The sequence below is a fragment of the Carettochelys insculpta genome, chromosome 1 (assembly GCF_033958435.1).
Source record: "Carettochelys insculpta isolate YL-2023 chromosome 1, ASM3395843v1, whole genome shotgun sequence".
NCBI lineage: Eukaryota > Metazoa > Chordata > Testudines > Carettochelyidae > Carettochelys > Carettochelys insculpta.
This window is the reverse complement of record NC_134137.1, coordinates 356,822,848-356,845,047: the sequence shown is the minus strand read 5'-3', so window position 1 is coordinate 356,845,047 and position 22,200 is coordinate 356,822,848. Positions and strand designations below refer to the sequence as shown.

Sequence of the window (22,200 nt, the reverse complement as noted above, 5' to 3'; positions counted from 1 at the left end):
AAGAAGCAAAAATCAATAGAAACATTTTGAAAAAATGCCCTTTCCTTCTGTGATCACCTTGACTGAGTAGGGAGCATTCATTCATATTCATTGTGCATTCCCAATAGCCGTCCTCTTATTTCTGACACCACCAACTTAATTTCAGGAACCTGTGGTGTGGAAAAAATGGGTACTAACTGAATAAATCAAAATATTGGTGAATACAATTGGCCTAAAACCATCAGACAATTTGAATATGAGCTCCCAAAGGTTCTATCAGTTGTTAGGGCTATGGGTAAAATCTATTCAAGGACAACATTGAATATTAAAATATGTTTTATGGACAAATCCGTAGCATTTAATAAATTTATAGCAGGAGGTGAAAGAGGAGAGCACTCTTCAGTCGAAAGAATGAAAAGTAAATAATGTTTCACTTATGTAACAGAAAAATTTATGTTTGACATGTTTTCCCTTTTATATTGGGATTTTGTGCCCTTCACTACAGAGCTGAAAGTATAAAATGCCATTTGTAGAGGCAGAGAAGTGGGGAAAGTATTTATGGGTTTTTGGCAGTATGTCTGATCTACCACAAAGCTGCTATAGAGCCTTTATTTTTGAATATACATCTCATAGAAGATACATTCCAATGTCATAGTTCTGACCTCCTCTGACCATGTCACTTCCATGCTCTAAGTGACCTCACCCATCTGTAAAATGGGGGTGATAATATTTACATATGTACCTGATGGGGGTGATGTGAAGATTAATAATGCTCAAATGCTCAATGCTTAAAGATGACAAAATTTAAAGACTAGAGTATTATTAATATTATTAAAGTAGAATCTCACTAATCCACACACATTATAATTTATATCAAAACTGGTGGTCCATCTCGACAGCCAAGCAAAGATTTAATGAGTTCTGTACAGTGAGCTCTCTTATTACTAAGCCTTAATTATTTTACATAACATGGTACATTAGATTTGCTAGTACTGTGCAAAATGTGTATGATCACAACTAAATTACAGTGAATAAAATGCATGACAAACCTTGGGCTTTTTTCTATGGTTTAGTCACAAACAGGTATCCTCACTCACCCACCCAGTAATGGAAAAATAAAGTCCCAGCTAAAGGTTTCTTCCTATCTCCTGTCTCATTGTATGTGCTTGCTGTATTGCCAAAACAAACTCAAAGTCAGAACTCAACTCCAACTACTTGGTAAAAACAGCCAAGGCCTAGTTAACTGAAAAGAAAGAGTCTATATCCTTCCCCACCATAAACTCTTCTGCACCAACTTCCTCTTTCCTTTTATAACTTCACCCAGCTCAGCCATGTGACAGAAAGGAATCCAGTTACCCCTGACATACATACTTACACCTTGTCTCTAGTCACTTATTGAATTTGGCAAATTAGTAATTCACAGTGGCTATGTCTACACTACAATGATCTTTTGGAAGAAGTCCTTCCAGAAGATCTCTTCTAAAAGAACTTCTTTTGAAAGAGTGTGTCCACAGACAAAAAAGCAGATGAAAAGAGTGAGCTGCTCTTTTGAAAGAGAGTGTCCACACATAGCAGATCAAGTATCAAAAAAATCAGGCACCATGAGGACTGGTCTTTTGAAAAAAAGAGCCCGTGGAGTATCGACACTCTTTTTTTCTCAAGGAGCTTTCAAAGAAGGCATGGTTCCTGAAACGGGAGTGGAAGAGCACTTTCAAAAGGAGCACTGTGTTCTTTCAATTTAATTTCAAAAGAATGCTTTGTGTGTGTACATGCTCTGCTGGATGCTTTGAAAGAACTTGCTAGTGTAGACGCAGCCAATGGTCTCCCAAACAATAGCATGACTGAGCAAGATCATTCTTTCTGTGCACCTTAATTACTCTCCATATTCTGGTCAAACATGCTTTCCCTCCCTCAATCCGTCACCACCCTCCACAGCTCATGCCTTCTCATCTCTGTGAAGTTATTCTTACTAGGGCCACATGTACAAGGGGCCCTTTGTAATAGAGACAGCCAGGCTGAAAAGCCATGAATGATCCCGGGGCATATTGTGTAAACATGTAGGCCACAACTTCTCCTCCCCAGAAAGTCCCAGAAAAGCTCCTGTAATGGAGGCTCCGCAGACCTTCTCTCTGTAAGTTGTAGAATTAGCCAACTATAGAAGCATCTAATTTCCATCCCAGGCCCTCTCTGCTGGATGTGGGCTATGCATAATATCTAGCAGCATGGGTCTCACTGGTCTGAATTTTCAAAGTGACTAGCGTTTCAGAATGCACTACTTGAGCCATCTTAATGGGACTTGATTCTCAGAAAGTGCGGTGCACTCCCTTTTATAAAACAGACCTCTTTCAGGTGTCTTGCACTGGGTACTTTACCCTTTTGTGCATAAAACTGGAGACTACACCTATAGAAAGACAATGGGTTTGTCTATGCAGTGTGCCAGTGTACATAAGGGGAGGGTGGAAATTTCAATGCACATCTATGTGTTGTGTACTAACTGGCCTGTGTGGACCCTGCTGGCAAGCACGAAACATTACTTAGCATGTTTTAACTTTATATTGTTTGAAATGGGATGGCATTAAGGTGCATTAGGAAACTTTTAGCACGCAGCAGCAGGGTTAAACACTAGAACAAATTGCCTAGGGCAGTTGTGAAATCTCCATCACCGCAGATTTTTCAGAGCAGGTTAGAGCTGATCTAGATGGTGCTTGGTCTTGCTGTGAGTTCGGGGACTAGACTCGATGACCTCTTGAAGTGCCTTACCATTCTAGTATTCTATGATTCTATAGGGTCCACAGGTGCCTGATTGTGTATAAAACACCAATGCATTGGAATTCACACCCTGCTGATGTGCTCTGCTATATCCTGTAGACAAGCCCCATGAGCCAACGTATTGTTTGTCTGATGCAGCTGAAGAGTGTCCACGGGTTGTGATACAGTAGTTTGGATCCACGAGTCTACACCACATTCACATGTCATAAAAGGATAAAAACATCATCTTTTCAGCTTGCTTAGGGGATACACAGAAGAAAACAAAGCACTGTGGCTCATCTTAGTAATGGATGCACTGCCTTAAGCATCCAGATGTACAATCATAGAGACACATGTTCAGAAAAGAACAGATATAGATGGGGAGCTTCTGAGAGCTATCAAGAATCATACTGAATTTCAAAAATAACCTCATAGTAAAATAATCATTAGCAACTAGAAACCAACAGCTGCCCAAAACATTGTGGAGCCATGTAGGAAGTGCAATTCCAGCCAACTGGGAAGGGAAGCCCCCACCCCAAAGTGATCCTATCACTCTGCAACTCTATTTCCCAGCCACTGGTTCCTGAGCCAATAGCAAGAAGAGTATAATTGAATTCTTGACATCTATCCAGTCTCCAAATTTCACATAAATTGCAATTTTTACCTTGAAAACCCTGTAAAAGTATACCCATAGTTTCAAAAGCTCAGCAGAGTGGTATCACTGACACCTTTTCAATGATCTCTAGTAATTTTGGGAGTTATTGTGACATACTTTTGAACAAAGAGGATTACAGAACAGTTTATATACTGGGACAGTTTTCCAGATGGAATTGTGTACACTACCCAGCTCTCTATGGCTGGGTCTACACATGCTGCTTCTTCCAGCAGCCTAATGGGTCAAATACCCTTTCCCAAACAAATTGTAAAACTTGATGGGAATCACTTATCTGGAAATCCAACTCTGAGGCTGAGTCTTTCTTTCCAAAGATTTTTCAAAAGAAGGGGGCTCTTTCCAAAGAGCCTGTGGCGCGTCTACACACAAAGCATTCTTTCACAAGAAAATGGAAAGAATGCGGTGCTCCTTTCGAAAGCGCTGTTCCACCCCCATTCCAGGGAGAACGTGTTAATGTTCTTTCAAAAGCTTCCTTCAAAAGAACACGTGTGGATTCTCCACAAGACCTTTTTCCCCAAAGAGCCGTCCTCATAACACCTGATTTTTCAATCCCAGTCATGTTCTTTTGAAACAGTCGAGGCTGCGTACATGCGCTCTTTCAAAAGAGCAGCTTGATCTTTTGATCTGCTTTTTTGTGTGTGGACGCACACTTTCGAAAGAAGCTCGTCCGGAAGAGCTCGTCCGGAAGGGCTTCTTTCAAAAGATTTCTGTAGTGTCGACGTAGCCTAATTGAAAAGCCAAGCAAATAAACAGGAGCTATGGTAATGTTCTTCAGGTTTTAGTTTACCATGCATCACAGTACAGTAAGAGGACATTTTTTTAGAAAACTATTGATCAGTTTTCAGATAGTTGCAAAACTCCCAGAGAATTATGTTGTAAAAAGAATTCTTTCCTTTCTAAACAATTAACACCTATGCACGGTGGAGCAGCCGATCTCCCAGCCCCCCCCACCCTATTTCTCCCATCACCTCACCTTTTTCCACCTCCTCTTGAAGGGAGAGGGGCTCCAGCTCTGGCCCTTGAGAAGGGCACAGGCAGGAAGAATGGAGCAGGGGGTTAGCCTCCTCAAAGGTGGGGGGGGGCAACTGCCACATCTGCCTGAACAATTTAAGAGGGTCTGGGGCTCCCATACCGTTTTAAATTGCCTGGGTCATGGGCACTTACCCCTTTGCCCCCCCATCTGTCAATGGGCCAGGCTGAGCCCCCTCCCACACTCCAACCCCCTGAGCCCCAGCCTGGAGTCCCATCCTGCTGCACCCCAAACCCTTCATCCCAGTCTGTACCCCACAGGATGCATCCCTAGGTGGAGCAACCTCACCCCATCTCACATCCCAGCCTGGAGCCCCTCCCCCATATTCTGAATATATTATTTATGTGCTCAGCCCAGATCCCCACAAAATCTAATAGCCTCAGCCTCCAGATGAGTCAGTCCAGCCCTACCAGCCCTCCTCCATGATTCATCTTAGTTGTGCCCTTCTTCCTGTCTCTGCTCCTGAGCCCTGTCTCCCACCCTTCATGGGACTCCTCCAAACCCAGGATCCCCCATCCAAACCCTGGCCTGTGTCAAGCTGCCATTTACTCCAGAGACTTGCCTGTTTGCACTGCCTGTGGGCTACCAAGCTAAGTACAACCGCCCAGCAGCTGTCTTCCCTTTCTCCTGAGTGGCTGCCCCCAATCTCCTACCATAGGGCCCTGTCCCCTCATCCCAATCCTATTACCTGCCAGCAGTGTTTGGCAGGGCGATGTCTGAGCCACAGCCTCCTCTGTCTTTCTCAGGCAGTGTGATCCCCTCACCCCTCCTCCACCCCCTCTTCCCATCCCCCCCAAGAGCTGCTGGCAACAGCATGTTTAAACAATCTATTTAAAGAGTCCACCAAACTCCTCCAGCCTCTCCAACCAGGTCTTTAAAGAGACCACCCCTGCTGTTTAAAGCACTGTCTCTCTAAAGTCGGGATGCTCTCCAGTGAGCTAAAAAAAGGGACCATCCCAGCTAAAACAGTACGGATGGTCACCTTATTCATCCAGCACCCTGGGGACCTGAGTAGTCCCGGACAAGGGGTGGTCAATGCTCTCAGGGCTCTTTTCCTGTCCACCAGCCCCAGATACTTTCCAGAATTCCTGCTGGCTCCCTGACTGCCACACTTGCCTGGCTGGTTCCCTGTTTCTGCAGTTGCCTGGCCACTCCTGCCCCAAGGCATCCCAGCCCCAAAGCTCCCCAGCTGGCTCCCCACCCATCCCCCATCTCCCATTCTCTGGCTACTCCAGGCCCTGTAGCTCCCCAGCTGACTCCCCACCCATCCCCCATCTCCCATTCTCTGGCTACTCCAGGCCCTGTAGCTCCCCAGCTGACTCCACCTCAGCACTCCGGCTGGCTCCTGGCCCATGGTTCCCTGGCTGGCTTCCTGCCAGCTCCCCAGCTTCCCAGCCCTACTGCTTCCCAACCAGTTCACCAGCCAGTGAGGCCCCGGTGCTCACCACCGGCTTTCCAGTTAACAGGGCCCCCCGGCTTCAGCTTCCTCCTCCTGCAAGGGCTCAGTTGGACTCCAGCAGGGGCTAGGACCCTTGCACTCCAGTGGGGGCTCCACCGTCCCCCTGCCCCCAAGCTACAGCAGGGCTGGTGGGGGGCTATAGCTCTGGCCCGCACCAGGCTGCCAGACACTGCTATGGCCCTAGCCCCTGCCTGGCTGATGCAGGCCCTGGCCTGGTCCCAGGACTTCTGGTCCTGCAACATCCATGGTCATGCTGGATGAGTAATGCTGCCAGATAAGAGAATCTCAGATTTAAGAGACTGAACCTGTATCAATGGGTGTATGCTTTATATTTCTGATTGTAAATACAGGACTCACACATGCACACAAATAGAATATACACATTCATCAGATTACAAGCTTCTCAATGACAGGTTTTATGCCTTAGGTGTCCATCTGTCCCATTTTTCCTGGAACAGTCCCTTATTTAAGCTGTCTCACAGGCATCCTGATCTTTTTAAGAAAATGGGCAAATTGTCCCATATTTTGGAGGGCTCCTGTTCCCCAACGTCTGGTGTCTTGGGGCAGCAGCCCCCACTGTCAGAAGGCAACTCCCACTACAGGTGAGCTCTGCCACAGGGCGGCTGCCTCATTCCCTGGCACTCCCCTGTGGTGAAGTTGCAATGCCCCCATCCTCCACTCCCGCTCATCAGGAGGCTGCACAGCCACCACCCCTGGTGCTTCACTGTGGGGCAGCCACCCCCACCACTGAGGAGCCCTAACATGGAACAGCTGTCCCTCCATCCCCAGAGTCTGGTGTCCCATGTTTGCCATAGGGCAATGTGGTCACCCTCCTTATGCCACATTTTACATAAAGCATATTTGTGTTAAGCATATTAATATTCAAAATCATATTTCCATAAAGAATATGAGGACATAAAGTCACATACATAATTCTAAGAATGGCAGCTATTTATTGACCTGTCAAAATATGAGATTTCTTAATGCCTGCTTTAACAGCAATAGTTAATGATTTCATTAATGGTGTTGCTCGCGCTCTTAAATTTTTTACTCTACATACAATTTTTAATTAATTTTGCTCATTTTATCAACACTTCTTATGACAGTGTGCCATTAATGCGATTAATAAAAAATAATTTAAAAGTCATTATCTTTTTAAATTATACAGTCATTTGTAATATAGCACGCCTTGCTTTGCCTCAACTCTGGATCAGATCTGCACTGGCCACATTAAAAAATGCATTCCTTATTAAAGTGAATAAAATATTATCACTTGAATGGCTTGTAATCAGCCATGGTTGAGTCATTGCCTTCACCAGACTGGGATGGAGAGTGGTCCCCTCCCTTTTTCACTGTACAGTCCTCTGGAATTCAGAACACAGACAATAGACTCTTTTGGACAGGAGAAGAACTTATGTCTTTGTTCCTTTCAAAGTTGGTCTCTGATAAGAGTGACTGAGCAAGTCTCTAGGTTTAAAATACACATTAGCTACTTTCAGGTTAGATTCCTAATTCTTCAAAACCCTACTTGGACAAGAATGGGATTTTTCCTCCATGTTCACATAAGAAGGTCCTCAGCAAAGATACATGGGAGACTTCCTGTCTGGTATATTTTAGGACTTTTAAAGGCGCATAACATTTTATATCTAAACACAGGACAAAATTAGAAGTGGCATGAAGTGAATCTAAAAGGAAGCAACATCTGGCCGTTCAATAATAATAAAGAGTCTGAAAGGAAAGATGGCAACAGGGCATGAAGGGACTTGGGATGCTCATAAATGAGAGATGGAGAAAAAGAGAGACTCTCGGCATTTCCTGCATATCAAACTAAGTGTTCCAAACTTTCAGTGCAGAAAAGTCTCCTTTAGCAAGCCTCTTCCTACACTAATCCACCTCTTACAGACTTGCTGACATCTGCAGGAGTGAGCCCTGATTGAAGGAGCCTCATGCAAAAATTTTCAATCAAACAAGTCAGATCAGACAGGCCCATTGTCAGAGTCTAATGGGGAGATATTAACAACCAGGGCTGAGAAGTTGCCTGTCTGATCTGACTTGTTTTTAACTCTTTTGATACATACTACTGATAATGGGCCATTTCCACATGACTGAATAGACCTTGTCAGCTTTGGCCCTCCCTTTTACTGGGACCCCACTCGTTAAATACCCCTTTGGAAACCAACTGCCCCCCACTCATGCATCTGATGAAGCGGGTCTTTGCCAATGAAAGCTTATGCTCCAAAATATCTCTTAGTCTATAAGGTGCCACAGGTTCTTAAGTGTAACGACTTCTCATACCTTGTATTTAGCTTAGACACTCTGGTTACTATTCTCCAGACCAGAAGAAGAGCTCTGTGAAGCTTGAAAGCTTGACCATTACTTTGGTTCAGGCCTAAGGCCTCATACTAGGCCTGTACTTACTACAGCATCCACTAACAGAAAATAGTACAATGAAAGATGTTACCTTAAACACCTTACCAACATGTCTACAAAACTACAGCAGCAGATTACACGCAGTCGGGAGGGACTGTTTCCTGAGTTATGTTTGGGAATTTTCTAATGGGGTAAGGTGGCCTACCTCTGCCCTTCTCTAAAAAAGATTTAATTTGAGAGGGCGGGAAGGTTTTACTGAATCCAGGTCTGCTGATGAGTCAGTCAAAGGGAGCAATTGCCCCAGAACTAGGTGATTCAAAAACAAAACATTAAAATGCCTTGAAAACTCTACCCGTAAAGAACATGAAATTGAAACTGCAGGTGACTAAAGCAAACAAGAACATAACAGGCATTCCAAGATTTAACAATCAAGGGTTAGATTTATACCACATTTACTTCCAGTGACTTCTGTTGATATACTCACCCTGGATTCATCTTCCCCATTTTCTTCAACAGCAGCAGCTGAAAGCCTGAATGCTTACCAGCTGCTGGCGATATGTGCCATAAAGAATAATAAACAAATCAAACAAATAAACAACATATATAGAATAAAACAAATAAAATCTAATACCATATTTTGACTTTATTGGCCAGTTGATTCACTAGCCCTTTGTCATAGAGATGTAAAAACACATGCTAAGCCATTCTGGAAATTGTTTCATTCTTATTTCTGAAAATACCCAAAGCTTACCAAGTATGTTAATTATTTAAGTAATTTGGAAATTAGATTCACTGTAATTTTATTTTACTTATATAATAAACTGCAAATAATGATTTTTATATTTCATCAGGCAGGTTTGTATTATTACTAGTACTATTATTGATTGTTACAGAACATAACATTATCACTTTAAAGTGCACTTCAACTGATTAAAAATCCCAGTTATTGGTCATAAAAATCTCAGTTGTTGGTAAACTATTGAGCCATTATTATTAAGCCATTGAGCAGTTGAGACACGATGGGTGTATGTGATAGTATGTCTGTAGCCTTACCATTATGGGCTGCAGTTTTGGCAAAGATTATAGACTGATCAAGGGTTAGAGCTAATCAGGACTTGGATAGGTGACTTCTAATGCAAATGTGAGGTGTTAAAAAGTGGTATTGGTTAAGCAGTAGCTGCAACTTGTTAGTACTAAGCCAGTGCCTCCTGCAAATTTTGCAAAGGCACTATTCTGCAGAAGGTACTGTCTTAAATTAGCTAGGAAATTTCAGTTCTGACCTGTAATTGTCATCCTGGTTACAGAGTGGTCAGAAAAGAATGGGTGCCAGGTGTGGCATTAGGCCTTAATCAGGAGAGGAATAAATAGATGTAGGTGTGCACTCATGCACACAATATACTGGATGGCAAGTCCATTACATTACATTAACATGTATTGGCCTCCTGAGCAGAGGTTAGGAGGGCAAAAGCAGCATTGCAAACACTTCACAAGTTTGGCTCCAGTGCTAAATCGTCATAAAAACATCTTTAGCTCTTTCTTCTATCTCTCCCAAGGCATTGTTCCCCAAAATGACTGTCTCTTATCTGGTCACCCATAAACGTAACTGTCCTTTGATTTCTGTGGGATTTAGTCAAGTAGGTAGCTTTGAGGATCTTCAACTCAGTCATCACTCTCCTCCTATGACCACACGACTACAGTTAGTTATTTACGTCAACGTTTCAAACTAGATGTGCTCAGTTCTCACACGTGGAAGGACCTCCGTTCACGTGAAAATAAGTGGTGAAGGCTGCCACTGCCCCCCAAAATATCTGCTAATCACACTAACTAGAATGGTAACAGAGAGGAAGCCGTGCTAGTCTATACACTATCAAAACAAAAAGCAGTCAAGTAGCACTTTAAAGACTAGCAAAATGGTTTATTAGGTGAGCTTTCGTGGGACAGACCGACTTCTTCAGACCATAGCCAGACCAGAACAGACTCAATATTTAAGGCACAGAGAACCAAAAATAGTAATCAAGGTGGACAAATCAGAAAAAAAAATTATCAAGGTGAGCAAATCAGAGAGTGGAGGGGCAGAAGCCGGGGGGAGGATGGTCAAGAATTAGATTAAGCCACGTATGCAAACGAGCCACTATAATGACCCAGAAAATTCCCATCCTGGGTCAAACCACGTGTTACTGTGTCGAATTTGAATATAAAAAGAGAGTTCAGCAGCTTCTTTTTCAAGAGTGTTGCGGAAATTCCTCTTGAGTAAGACGTAAACTTTTAAGTCATTAACAGAATGGCCCACTCCATTAAAATTTCCATTCTGTTAATGACTTAAAAGTTTGTGTCTGACTGAAGAGGAATTTTCACAACACTCTTGAAAGAGAGGCTGCTGAACTCTCTTCTATATTCAAATTCAATGCATTAACACGTGGTTTGAACTGGGATGGGAATTTTCTGGGTCATTATAGGGGCTCGTTTGCATATTTGGCTTAATCTAATTCTTGACTCCCCACCCCCATCCCTCTACTCTCTGATTTGCTCAACTTGATAATTTTTTTTTCTGATTTGTCCACCTTGATTACTATTTTTGGTTCTCTGTGCCTTAAATATTGGGTCTGGTTGGTCTGGCTATGGTCTGAAGAAGTGGGTCTGTCCCACGAAATCTCACCTAATAAATTATTTTGTTAGTCTTTAAAGTGCTATTTGACTGCTTTTTTGTTTTGATAATATATAGACTAACACAGCTTTCTCTCTGTTACTGCTGTACAGTAAGTTTTTCATGCATTGTTAAACAGTTGCCATTTTCCATCACAGATGTGGTGGCATTTCAGTGGAGTGTGAAAGGGGACTAAAAGTATAGTGTAGCTTTGTGTATATTTGTAAAATGCTCTCAGACACTTTGACATGAAAAGGGTAAAGAGTAGGTTGTATTTACAACTCCCACCACAGGCTTTGTCTGTGTTTGTGAAATGTCTTAAGTTTAAAGCAAAGACTGGACACATCAGACTTTACCAAATTCCTCTAGAGAATCTACCCATGACCTCAGAAAGGAGATGGGAATGAGAGAAATACAGACAGTGAGTTAAAATTAATTTGCTAGCTCTACAGAATAAAATGTTGTGGGTTTTTTTTCATATTTATGCTTGTTATAAAAAGCAATCATCTTAGTGATGGTTGAGTAAGCCCAAACGAGCCATTATGTTTGAACACAGTTCTTAAAGGGCTTTTCTTTTGAGTGGCAAATTACTTTACATTACTGCCCTTTGATCTACCCTAGAATTTTAATATTTTCCCATAGCATTCTAACACTGGGGCTTTCAGTGCCATTGCATTAGTATTCTCTTTGTTAGTTCCACGTTACAACAACAATGGGTTGCTGACATTAACATTTACGATGACTGAAAGGTGCTTTTTTCCTACACAATTTCCTCTCATTCGAACGGGGGGGGAGGGGGCTGGCTCTGCCTCAAAATGATACTGTTGAGAGATACAGAAGGTTATTGTTCTCATATGTTTACTCAAATATGATACACTTCCCCAGAATATAAACCAGGGAATTTACTGTGTATAGGATTCTTTTGTGATGTAGTCATACTGGGAATTATTTACTAAAGGCATTTCAAATTTCACTTGTAATAGCTGTCTTCAAAAATGGAGGCACACATTCCAGTGTGGAAGAAGAACAATTTCGTTTACTTTCAATTAAAGGGACCACTCATGAGGGTCTTACACAGGCAAAAAGTCCACTGAGGTCTGGCTGCTGATAGTACCTCTTGCACCAGAAATAGGAAATATCAGTGAGGTTATACAGACTAACTTAACAGCTAATGTAATTGCTCATATAAGTCACATTTACCTTTGTAGGATCCTAACTACTGAAAAAATTGTCAAGTTATAAAATCAGTCACTCTTGGCAAAAAATTCGCATTAGTGTTCCTTGATGCAATCATATATATAAGGAAAGCAAACAAGGAGGTCACTTCGGTGCAGGCTTTCATTTTGGTTGTTGAGAGAACTGTTAAGATTTCAGTCCTAACATAAGTCTTGCAAGTAAGTTAGTTACATCTGCATGTAATGTAGCCACCTGTGCCTGTCCTACAGCACCCCAGCAGCTCCTATCAGCTAAACAAAGCCAGGGATGGGAGGCGAGACTTTCTAGTGCTCTTGGCAGTACTTCTGATGTTTCAGGGGCAGCCCTGGTCTATGTCAGTATGTGAGCCAATGCCCAAGCACAGTACATGGAGCAAGGTGCTGCTACAATTGTAGCCTTTGGAAAGGGAGAAAATTGAGGATCTGGCCAGTTGGGGGTCATTAAAGATCCTATGTCACTTTTAGGAAGAATTAGAAAAGTACATGCCAACGTACCAGGCCAAAGTCTGCTCTGGGTGACTACAGAGGATGGCTGAACTGACTCAGAGTAATAAGAAATCCAGGCATATACTAGACACCAGCACTTCATCCAAAATTCAGACTGAGTCACTTTCAAACATTTACACCAGTCTGATATGTTTGGGTAAGAGGTCCTGGGGACTGACTGGGAACAGCAGGTCATTTACAAAGGGCTGCCCTGCCAGCTATTTACTTATCCCTTGGGCCCTTGGGAAGGCCTGTGGCCATTCTGCTGTATCATAGGGGATAGTGATTAGCCCAGCTACCCTGGTTTTGATCAGTAGCAAATGAGCTCAGTCTCCATAAAGGCCAGATGGTTTTCTTGGGGTTGACACAGTCTTGTGCTGTGGCACCTAGCTCATGCTTCTGGCTCTTATTGCTGCTAGTTCATCATATTTCTATTGCTCTGGACCTGACACCGCTCCCCCAAAAGACATGATTTACTCTCACATGAGATAAGGGATTTCAGAATAGGCCAATGTCATCTGCTTCTGTTCAGTGAAAGAATATGACATTGCTGACAAGCGTAAAGGTAAAATAACATCAGTTCAGTTGCATTCAATAACACCTTTAATTTGGATGAAAAAAGCAAAAATATTGTTGTTTCTCTGTTTCCTTTTTACATTCTGGGCCGTATTCTGCTCTCATAGCTGAGTCCAGTAGTATTGCAGGGAAATTAAGAGAGAGCAGAAATTGATTTCTTTTTCCAAGAGCTGTCTAATTCTGATATCAGCTTGGCACATGAGGTCTTTTCCTACGAATTCTTGGGGCAAAAACTTGTTCACATAGATTTATGGTGCAAGCAGGAGAAAAAGAAATCTGATGGTTACCATTTTGAGCTTTAGATTTTGCACTAAAATATTTCAGAAAATCATTTGGACTTAAGAAGTGAAATTTAGCTAGTGATTTCGGTCTAACAAGATCTGATAGGCTTCAGCTTTTCTTTTTTTTTTTTAAGAGACAACCAGAGATGCTCTGCTCCTTATTTACAAGTAAGGCTCCCAGTCACCCTAATGGGAGTGATAGAGCAGCATTAAAAAACATGGATTTATTCATGTGTGGCAGCATTTTGATCTTACTGCAATGGCAGTAACCAAGCTCAGAGATGTCTCTGGTCTTGCAAGTGGAAAGATGAAGAGCCAGGCTGCCAAGCAGCTCCAAAGCATTTCAAGCAGTCTATCTGCCTGAAGAGAAACCAGAAGAAAGATTGATCATGCACTCAAAGAAGCAGAAGCACTGGTTAGACCAAGACAAGACACTATGTCTTGCCAGTGGTTTGGGATGTGGGTGTTAAAGTCTAATAAAAGAAGTTTTTGGCTCTTCTGAATCACATGTGAAGAGCTGAATCCTGCACCATCCCATTCACATGAGTTGCTCCAAAAAAATCAGTTGAGTGACCCATGAGAGGAGGGGGGCTTGCGGGACTGGGCCAAAGTATTTACAAACTGGAAAAGAGCATGGTACCACTGGCTTTGTGCCTCAGAATATCTTAAGCACCATCTGTCTTAAGAAAATGAGAGAGAGCTTCAGAATCTAAGTAAATGCTACTGAAGCAGAGTACCTGAGGCAAAGTCAAGGGTCTTAGTAAGACTTTCCAAAGCTTTTGTGTGCTTACGTAAGGTGGAACACTGCAAACACACTTTCAGAGTAATAGGACTGTAACCACTGCAATATTCTACTTCAGAAAAAAAATTGATGGATGACATGGCCTTGACCACAAATTTCTGCTGATTGTTGTATGCTTGTATAATAGATAGAAGAAAGGCTTGTTTGTTTATCCTTTGAGAGAGAAAGGATAGGGTTAAGTAAGAAAACCATTGTAATGACACAAAAATGCATTTTGATTTCACCTGCATATGCCATTACTACACTTTTAATGTACACAGAGAAAAGTTAAAATCAATGTGCTTGATTAGTTTCAGTACTTACTATGTGCCGTATTCTTCAGTTCTTACTCAGGCAATGCTGTTGATGGCATTTCTACCTCCCACACACCCATTGATTTCAGTGGGAAATTTGCCCAACTACTGCAGAATTTAGATCCAGTGTGAGTAGCATCGCTGATGTTGAAAATATGTGATCCAAGTAATGTAAATAATTCCTTAACTACCTTCTCTTTATTGTTCTAGCAGACGAACCAAACTCCTGGAGCTCTCTCTCTGCCGCCTCCCCAGGTCTGCCGGAAATAGCTATTTCCCTCGATGACATAATCTCACCATTATCTTCATCACATCTAGCCCCACTCTCTGACCCTTCTCACCAGATAAACCCAGAACCAAGATGGGATATCAAGAGGGAACATGATGTAAGAAAACCAAAGGAGCTTTCAGCAAATGGCCAGAAAAAGAAAAGGTTAGGAGAGCAAAGAGAAAGGTCAGCAAGTCCTAAAAAGATGGACAGGTCAAAGCATGAAGAGGCTTCTAGGAAAGGATACTCAGAAGACAAAATAAAGACCACTGATGCTGGCAGGCCCACCTCCGAAAGTAAGGCTGGAACAAGAGAGCATGTGGGTGGTGGAATCAATGACGAACATCTTGGGAGAGTCAAGAAGCCGGAAAGCAAGAGAGGCAGCTCTCTCACTGTAAAAGAAGATCACAGATCTGGAAGTACCACTGAGAAGAAATCAGCTGCAACTTCTGAACATGTCAAGCTTGAATTAGTTGGTGCTACAAAGACATACAGTAGCAATAGCTGCAGCTCACAGGGAAGCGAAATGGACCAGATCAAGAAAGACCCTGACAGGAAACCCAGTGAGTTCCCCCAGAAGGGACATCTCCATTCCATTCACACTCGCACCATCAACAATGCAGTTCGGAAGGCAACAGTTTCACCAGGCCCATGGAAAATCCCTGGCTCGGATAAGCTGCCCAGTATACTGAAGTCTGGCACTTCGGCCATGAGCAGATAAATAAGTGAACTGTTGCCCTCTTATTGTTTCACACTGACGCAAAACATATTTCTTAGCTTCTGTCTCACATTGATTTATTTTAATTTATTTTAACTATCACACATGTACGCAAAAACACTGAGGAATGGAAACATTAATGTGTAATTCCGTGATAATGTGCACAATGTCTAAAGTTCTAGAAGCCTATAGTCAACATGGAGATTTAAAACTGACCCGAAAGTCCCCAGTTCCATTTTAGGGACTTTGGCAGCTATGGAAGAAACCAAAACAATACAAAGGAAAATACGTCAGAGAAGAACAGTGCAGTGTAGCTTTAGTATTTTTATTCCACTGCATGAAGGACTGGGATTTAGTTCAAACTTTGTATCAAGGAACTGGAACAAGTTAGAGCACTCACAAACTGGAACATCGCCTTAAATAAAACTGCACGAAACAAGCTGAAAATGAGAAAGGATATTTTAACTGAGCTAAGAGGTTGTAAATACATTGTTCTCAACATATCTAGACAAGGGTTGAAGGGTTTCTTTGAAACTATACACCCATGACATATCTCCACTGTTAACAATTTGGAATAATCCACATGGTCCCCAGAAGCATAGTTCACTTCATATGTCAAGTTGGATGAGTTGGGGAATCTAACGGATTAGTTGGTGTGATAGCATTTCTACTGCCATTTTGTGAACAAATCATATTTCTGTACATTGGAAAGGTGTTAGGGTGCAGTTGTAGTTGCAGATTATCCACAAAAGGGATTTACCACAGGTTCCCAAAATATTACAAGGTAGCACAGAAACCTCGATTGGTCAAGCTCAAAATTGAGACTTACAGTTACAAGACCCTTATAATGACAGGATGATTCTTAGAGGAGGAAAAGCTGCAGGTTCCTTAAAGTGAGGCCTTATTTCCCACAGAAAACAATAACTTTGCCTATCAACAGTGCTATATATTTTATACATCTGAACCAACTGTAGTTAAGGCATCTTTAACTTTAATACACATACTAACACAAATGAGACTGTTTCCAAGATAAGCATTCTGAGTTCATTATATTTTAATCAGAGGAAGGAATTTCCTTTCTTTTTTATTTCCATCATAGTTGTTTCTGTGTTGAATTTCAAATCTCAAGTCCACCTTCCAGAGGAAGGATTCCAAGTGCAATGAGTCACCGTTCTGTCCCCATTATGGTTCTTGTTTTGCCCCAAAGGTCTGGATAACAGTACGAACATTCTGATGCTATTTTCAGAAATACATAGACATGAGTCTGCTGGCAATCTCTGATCTTCATGTGCTCTGCTAAAGCATCACATTGAAATCATCAGTGTCCAAACAGGTCAGCAAGTAAATATAGCCCTCCAACATTGCACTTGACTCATTCTTCTCTTAAACACGTAGACAGATAGTTCTTCCCATCAGTTTCTTCTTAAAAGTCTCAAACAAAGGATTTTGCAGCTTTTAAACCTTTAAGAAAAATTCCATATATCTTTTTAAAAGCACAAATCTATGTAGCTGCTGACAACATTTATTTAATTTTAAAAAATCCTTATCCCTCAAACTAGAAATCCAATATAATTTTCCATTAATTTATTGAATTGGATTTTGGACAATGCTTCAGTAGTGTAGATGCATGTCCTGGTATCTTATTTTCTATGTGTAAAGAAACAAATCATAAAACCTGAAAGAAAATTGAGATTATGCTTGCATAAGCTCTAATTTGCACAGTTCACAGCTACTCCTTGTGCGGTAATTGCTTTATGCGGTTGTAATCAATGACCTGTGAAGACAGCACATCGTCTAAACCCCATTCCAAATAATATTTCTGTGTAGTGTTAGCTGTGAATTTACCCTGTACAGCTCTATCTCTATAAATATAATTCCATGTATTAATAGTCACAGAAAGGCTGTAAGTGAACAACTATTTTTATGAAACGCACCACTATGGATAAATTAACTTTTACAGAAATCTTGTTTACTGTATGATAATCTAAACCACTGTCAAATAAAATATATATATATCCAAATGTCTTTTTCCCAACTGTATATACTGTGTATTAATTTTGAGTGGTTTTTTTTTTAAGTGAGCTACCAAGCAATAAATATTTGCATGCACTTAAGAACATAAAAATGCTCATGCCGGGGGGAAAGAGGAAAGATCCATCAGGCCAGTGTCCCAGCTTCTGACAGTGGCCAACACCAGGTCAGAGGGAATGAACACAATAGCTGCGTCTACACGTGCACGCTACTTCGAAGTAGCGGCAGTAACTTCGAAATATCGCCCGTCATGTCTACACGTGTTGGGCGCTATTTCGAAGTTGAAATCGACGTTAGGCGGCGAGACGTCGAAGTCGCTAACCCCATGAGGGGATGGGAATAGCGCCCTACTTCGACGTTCAACATCGAAGTAGGGACGTGTAGACGATCCGCGTCCCGCAACATCGAAATAGCGGGGTCCTCCATGGCGGCCATCAGCTGGGGGGTTGAGAGATACTCTCTCTCCAGCCCTTGCGGGGCTCTGTGGTCACCGTGGGCAGCAGCCCTTAGCCCAGGGCTTCTGGCTGCTGCTGCTGCAGCTGGGGGTCCGTGCTGCATATACAGGGTCTGCAACTAGTTGTTGGCTCTGTGTATCTTGCACTGTTTAATGAAAGCGTGTCTGGGAGGGGCCCTTTAAGGGAGCGACTTGCTGTTGAGTCCGCCCCGTGACCCTGTCTGCAGCTGTGCCTGGCTCCCTTATTTCGATGTGTGCTACTTTGGCGTGTAGACGTTCCCTCGCTGTGCCTATTTCGATGTTGGGCTGAGCAACGTCGAAGTTGAACATCGACGTTGCCAGCCCTGGAGGACGTGTAGACGTTATTCATCGAAATAGCCTATTTCGATGTCGCAACATCGAAATAAGCTATTTCGAAGTTGGGTGCACGTGTAGACGTAGCCAATAAGTGATATATCCCGTATAGGTCATTCCCACCATCTGGCAAACAGAAGCTAGGGACACCATCTTGACCCATCCTTACTATTATGCACTGAAAGATCTGTCCTCCATGAATCTATGTAGTGCTTTTTTAGCCCTGTTGAAGTTTTATCCTTCACAACATCCTCTGGCAATGCGTTCTATAGGTTGACTGTGCACTGTATGAAGAAGTACTTCCTTTTTTTTGTTTCAAACCTGCTGCCTATTAATTTAGTGACACGCACACATACACCCTGTGTTCTTTTCTAATGAGAATGAGTAAACAGCATTTCCTTACTTTTTTTAAACATACCAGTCATGATTTTAGAAACTTAAATTATATCTGTCTTTAGTTATCTCTTTGCCAAGAGGAGAGGTACCAGTCTTAGTAATCGCTCTTCCTACAGAAACTATTCCATACCCCTTGAATGAAAATAAAACACCATTTCACTATGCAAAAGATCGTGCCATGATGATTTCTCATTCAGAGGCAGAACGCTATTTCTGAGTTAAAATGCAGACAGACAGCGCATATACCATAAAGCAAGTTTATTGTGTATGGCTATATATAAAAAAGCAAAAGCTCATTTTAGAAGAAAAAAAATGGCATCCACGTGTCACCCCCACCACACCAGTTATTTAAAAAAAAAAAAAGTTTGTCATCCTCTCATTAGAGGAAGTTGTCATTTATGCTTACCTAATGTGGAGAACTGGAATTTGCAGGTTGAGCATTATGAAGATTTGATGACTAGCGTGGATTGTGGGGCATAAAGTACCAGGTCACCAGGTAGAAACAGTCTATAAGAATGTATCAGGAAATATCAGTAATTTTGTTGAAGGGATTGGAGTTAGCCAAGCTATTATATAAGTTGCAAATTCATGACACCTTAGAATCCTGGGCATTAATAAGTAGAGTTGGTGGAGACATTGGATTAATTCCTAGAAATTTGACATTTTGAAACAAAATGAAGATTATTGTTCCTTTTTTGTCTTAAAATTGGCTTTTAATTTCAGTGTCCCATTTTCGGTATTTAGACTTTTGGCAGAATTGGAACTTAGCCCTGTTCCTTCTTGCCTTTTGATTCCTTTTTTTCCCATTGATAAAGATGGGAAGTTACAAATTTTTCCCAATTTTGCCTAACTGGAAACCAAAAAAATTAGTTTTTTTTCCACTCTCCCACTTTTTAAAAAAGTTTTTCTTCCGTGTTCCCTGAGGGTGGGGGGGAAAGGAGAGGGAATGCAGAAATCAAAAATGAAAACTTCATTTGGGAGAATTTTTATTTTTAAATCAGCATTTTATTGAAGCAACATATGTTTTCTTTCAAATTTCAATTCAAAATTAAACAAATTGCTTTTAGTTTGAAATTTCCTATAGGAAATTATTTTTTTGAAATTGCAGTTTTCCTGGGGAAAAAAATTCTTTTCAAAAATTTCTTGCCACTTGTACGACAGTGATAACTTTGTTCTGCCAGGTATTGTAATAGTAAAACACTACAAATGCAAAGTAGTTGTAGCACTCTGGTCATAAGTGGACCTGTATATCAGTCCCTTGACCATCTTGATGGACTCATTCATAGCCCACCAATGTCAATGATACTCCTTCCACTGCCTTCAGAAACAGGTTGAACTGATTCTACATTAACAGAACTATTTCCCTCACTTTTACATATGCATTGCATTTGCTATCTATAATTATACACAGCAAGTGATGCTTGTCTCAGGGGATTGTTTTACTTCCAGAGATATTTACGATTCACCTGGTTTTGGACTGCCCTTAGAACATTGCCTGCACCATCACACTGTCACTCAGCAGCATAGTGTCCATAGTGTTGTTTTTGCTTATATATCATTTGCTACCGAACATGGGAGATTGAATAGTTACACCGATTTGTCCACTTGCAGCTTGCTCCATATGCTGAGAAAGAGCTCCTTAACAGCAGAGCCTGTTGTTATTCCCATCTAGCCTGCATGTGATCAGGAAAAATACAGAATTGTGGTGGGAGGAGTTCAGCAAAATTACTACTTTCACCCTACAAGTGTAGCATTTCTGTGAGGAGCTGAGTGGCATGAGGCATATTCTGTTTGTCCTCCTCGCTTGATCAAGGACCAATATTTGGATAGAAGGAGAAAGTCTTTTTAAACTGATATGTTATTAAGGAGAACTGCCTGCATAGATGCCTGAACAGGTTTTGCCATAGCACTCTGTGTGTTTGAAGTGTTCAAGGTCTGATGTAGTAAGCTGCAGAGAGGCAGCTCTTTTATATAGCTCAGGGGTGTTGGTAGGGTAACATGGCCAGCTGCTTCTGCTCAGCAGTCATGGACCATGTCTCTGGTTCCACACCAGTGCAGATCTAGGAGGGAAAATAGAGGTTTGGGGTTGGGCTCTTGCTGGGCACTCCCTGCATGGGGCCTTACAGGTTGGGCATCACATGGCCAAATAAGGTAACAAAGTGCTGTTCTGAGGTGCTCACACTAAATGAATATGAGGGAGAGACTGAGAAAAAGCCCTCCAGTGGCACCGAATTTCCAAAAGCTGTCTTTTAGTGCTTTTGAATGCTGCTCACATGATGGCCATAGGGACAGATAGTCTCTGCTACCTACTAGGCAAATATATATGGGTAAAAGCACTACAGTTTTCCATAGAATGACCACCCAATATGGTTCAGCCCTGAACAGGAGTAGTGTGACCCTAACTCAGATCTCATATCTGTTTAGTCTATGGCCTCGCTGTGGTGACAGTCAGCCAGGAGACCCTTCAGTGCTAAATGTTGAAAAGATTGGACAATGTAAATGGTCGCTCTGAACTGGTCTGACATCAACTACCCAGTTATTAATACAAGGGCCCCGCTTCTCCTTTCCCACTCACCGCTAGACTCACAGACTGTGCCATCAACATGATTTCCCTGCGTTCCTCACTTTTGGTGCCGGCCAGAAGCCCATTCAGTCTGGTTTCATCATCGCCACTTCACAGGGGAAGTGCAGAACTTTGGATCAGAAACTGCCCCAGGTACTCACACTGCAGTAGCATTACTGGACATCTCAGTGCTGGCATCACTGTGTATGGATCCTGAGATACCTTTGTCATTCATACAGCTATAGACTCCAGGGTTTTTTTCTGGTTTATTGCTGGCCAGTGTCAATACACTTGCATCTGGTTCATTTAGTCAGAGTTGTACTTACCCATGCATAGACTACAGAGTTGCATAGGACACCAGATCTGGGGCACCACTGGGTCTTAATATCCACCCACTTGGCTCTTTCTATCCCTGTTCTGTGGCTCTGCTTCATCCAAAGAGGATCTGGCTAACCTAAAAGTGAAAAAGACTCCCAGGGCTATTAGCAGAACCATTTAACAGGAAGTTCCCAACCCCCGTCAGTTTTTGAATTTACTGGGTTAGGCTATGTCTATGCTAAACATAGTCAAACACTGATACGCTATTGTAGCTATGCAAATTACGTAGTGAAAAATAAAATTACCAGTGATCAACTTTAATGGCTGTTTACATGGAAGAAGGTTGATGGGAGCGTTTCTCCCATTAATCTTCCTTATTTCTTGCTGCTCACAAGGAGTTCCAGGGTTGACGTTGACCCCGAAAACATTATTTCACACATGTGCAAAACAAAACCCCAGAAGATTGACCCTGAGCAGGTGGGTCTTCTGCGGCAGTATAGACATAGGCTTAGTCTACAGGGCCTTAGTTAAAAATAAGTTTTA

General features: G+C 42.0%; 1 protein-coding gene across 8 annotated transcripts in view; it reads left to right on the top strand.

Annotated features, from left to right (window-relative positions):
• The window catches only part of MAGI2 (membrane associated guanylate kinase, WW and PDZ domain containing 2), a 1,201,350-nt gene extending 1,183,790 nt beyond the window's left edge, over positions 1–17,560 (top strand). For 5 of the 8 annotated variants that reach the window (XM_075017279.1, XM_075017262.1, XM_075017296.1 and 2 more), the window contains one exon: positions 14,766–17,560. In XM_075017279.1, the coding sequence (XP_074873380.1) occupies positions 14,766–15,544 (779 nt within the window). In that variant the 3' untranslated portion in view covers positions 15,545–17,560. The remainder of the gene's footprint in view (positions 1–14,765) is intronic. The other 3 variants (XM_075017288.1, XM_075017302.1, XM_075017255.1) reach the window with 1 other exon arrangement.
• The last annotated feature ends 4,640 nt before the right edge of the window (positions 17,561–22,200 follow it).